The 2,248-nt window shown below is 41.5% G+C and overlaps 1 protein-coding gene across 1 annotated transcript; it reads left to right on the top strand.

Moving 5' to 3' along the window:
• Nucleotides 1-634: 634 nt before the first annotated feature.
• On the top strand, nucleotides 635-1,518 carry LOC147855423 (uncharacterized). Its single transcript, XM_087329997.1, has one exon. The coding sequence runs from the start codon at nucleotides 741-743 to the stop codon at nucleotides 1,197-1,199; it is 459 nt and encodes a 152-aa protein (XP_087186123.1). The 5' UTR covers nucleotides 635-740; the 3' UTR covers nucleotides 1,200-1,518.
• The last annotated feature ends 730 nt before the right edge of the window (nucleotides 1,519-2,248 follow it).

Raw genomic sequence — 2,248 nt, 5'->3', positions numbered from 1 at the left:
ATGGTCCAAGTAATAATGATGAACACAATTCGAAGGAAAAATAAGTTTGAACTTTTCTTTTCAATCATTCTAATTTATTCCTTGACAACCTTAATGTTCTCCTTCCATTTAGCTATACAAACTGCATATCTACGAGCTCTCCATAGAGCTAGAAAACCAACCATTATGCAACTCACTCTTTCCTTACGTGATGAAACACAAGAAGTTTTGGGTGTATCCAATACAACTTTGGCTAATAGATACAATTGCTTTCCTGCAGCGTGCCATAGAAAAGCAACTTTGCCATGCGTCATGCATATGCCTTTTTTTTTTTTTTTGCTATGAGGGAGATAGAGGCGGGATCACTCTCGTCATGTGGCAAGTAACAAAGGATTCGAAAGGTCAAGTGACCAAACTAATTGACGTAAATAGTATCGGAACAAGGCCCAACATGTGGTGAGGGTCGAACTTAGTTCTCTGACTTTGATGCCACAATCTGTATGAGAGAGAGAGAGAGAGAGACATACACACACACTCACTCACTCATTCACACACAAAGAGAGGCCAAAGAGATAGAGTGTGAAACCATTGAAGAGAGACACACACAAAGAGAGAGAGAGAGAGACAGACAGACAAGACAGAGAGACAGAGATGCAGAGGTGAAAGAAGAAGGCCATAGCCGTAGCCATAGCCAGATCCAGTAAGTAACATACAGATAATAAATACAGACAGACAGATACGGAGGGAGGGAGATCGCGATCATGGATCCTTTCACGCACGCAGTACGTCTCCCTTTCATTGCCCTGCGGCCGCCCCGGATGCGTCTGAAGCTCCCCAACACCGTAACCCTACCGTCCGCCATGTCTGTCTTCGCACTCCTCCTCATCACTTACTTCATGGTGGTGTCGGGCATAGTGTACGACGTGATCGTGGAGCCGCCGGGCATTGGCAGCCGGCAAGACCCCCATACTGGTGCTGTGCGACCTGTCGTCTTCCTGCCTGGTCGTGTCAATGGACAATACATCATCGAGGGCCTCTCTTCCGGCTTCATGTTCCTCCTTGGAGGTCTCGGTTTTATACTACTGGACCTCGGTGTGGACAAGAACCGTGACAGGTCGGTCCGTATGGCTTTCATCGCTGCCGCCGCTGCACTCATCTTCATCTCCTATGTCATGTCCATGCTCTTTGTACGCATCAAGATCCCCGGGTACCTCCGCTAGTTTTCGTTTCCAGAGAATTGGAATATAGTGATGAGTTAGAGGAGGAGGAGGAGGATGTAATGGATTCTTCTCTTCAATTTTATGCAATACTGATTCCTTATGCTTAGTTTGATTCATTTTAATGCATATACTAAACTAAAAGGGCATATTTTTATGGATATTTTGCTTCCTTTTATGGACATTAACACTGTTGTTGTAAGGTTTAACCTTTTTCTTTTTTTTTCTTTGTTGTTTCACAATGACATAATCTCATGTCAGGCATTGATCATCAATTTTCTCGCATATTTTGATCTTTGTTAAATATTGAGCCCATGGATTTGATCTATTGCAACACTCTACGATCTTGTTTCTAGATATCAAACTGATAAGGGTGTACTGCAATCCGATTAAATGCTCATTTGTGTTTTTAAGCATACATCTAACACCTGGAAATGAAAAGCACGAAGGGTTTCTCAACAGAAGGCAATGACCTTCACACAATATTGCATTCTTCATGACTTAAAAACGAAATGTGTTTGATTTGGCCATAGGGAATATGAAACATATGTGGGTTTGTTCTTTGGGAGAAAAATGTGTAGAATTCTTGTTTCATTGTTAACTTCGTTTAGGCTGGTATTGTTTTTATATAAGAGTTAGGCTTGATTCGAGTTTAGGGTCGGTGATCCTACATGTGTTCAGAAAACGTAGTAATGTTTTGAAAAAGCCGAATCATGAATGAAAACATTTTACCTGCCCAGTTTGGAGGTGGCCCAAGCTCAGAAAGGCACATCTAAATTTCGTGCGAAACCTTTTTTTTGGGTAATGGATGAGAGGACGATCATTTAGAAATGAAGACCACAGCAGTGCTCATGCTATAACTCCAACTTCTCCTTTCCTTTATGTTTTCCACCATACTAATGAATAACATTTGAATTTGTTTGGATGTTACTGATAAATTTCTTTCATAGCCGCTATCAAGTTTCTTACTGATAAATTTGTTTCATAACTCAGACACTTCTGGGGCTAGAATCGGTTATTCTGTAAGGCGTTGGTTACTTAAATGATCTCTA

The sequence above is a fragment of the Azolla caroliniana genome, unplaced genomic scaffold, assembly GCF_043228905.1.
Source record: "Azolla caroliniana isolate FFs.n. ecotype wild unplaced genomic scaffold, voAzoCaro1.0.p SCAF_14, whole genome shotgun sequence".
Lineage (NCBI taxonomy): Eukaryota > Viridiplantae > Streptophyta > Polypodiopsida > Salviniales > Salviniaceae > Azolla > Azolla caroliniana.
This window is presented reverse-complemented; position numbering and strand designations above follow the sequence as displayed.

What these genes read in the sequence shown, in the direction of transcription:
- LOC147855423 (XM_087329997.1), top strand. Translation starts at nt 741, where the DNA reads ATGGATCCTTTCACGCACGCAGTACGTCTCCCTTTCATTGCCCTGCGG.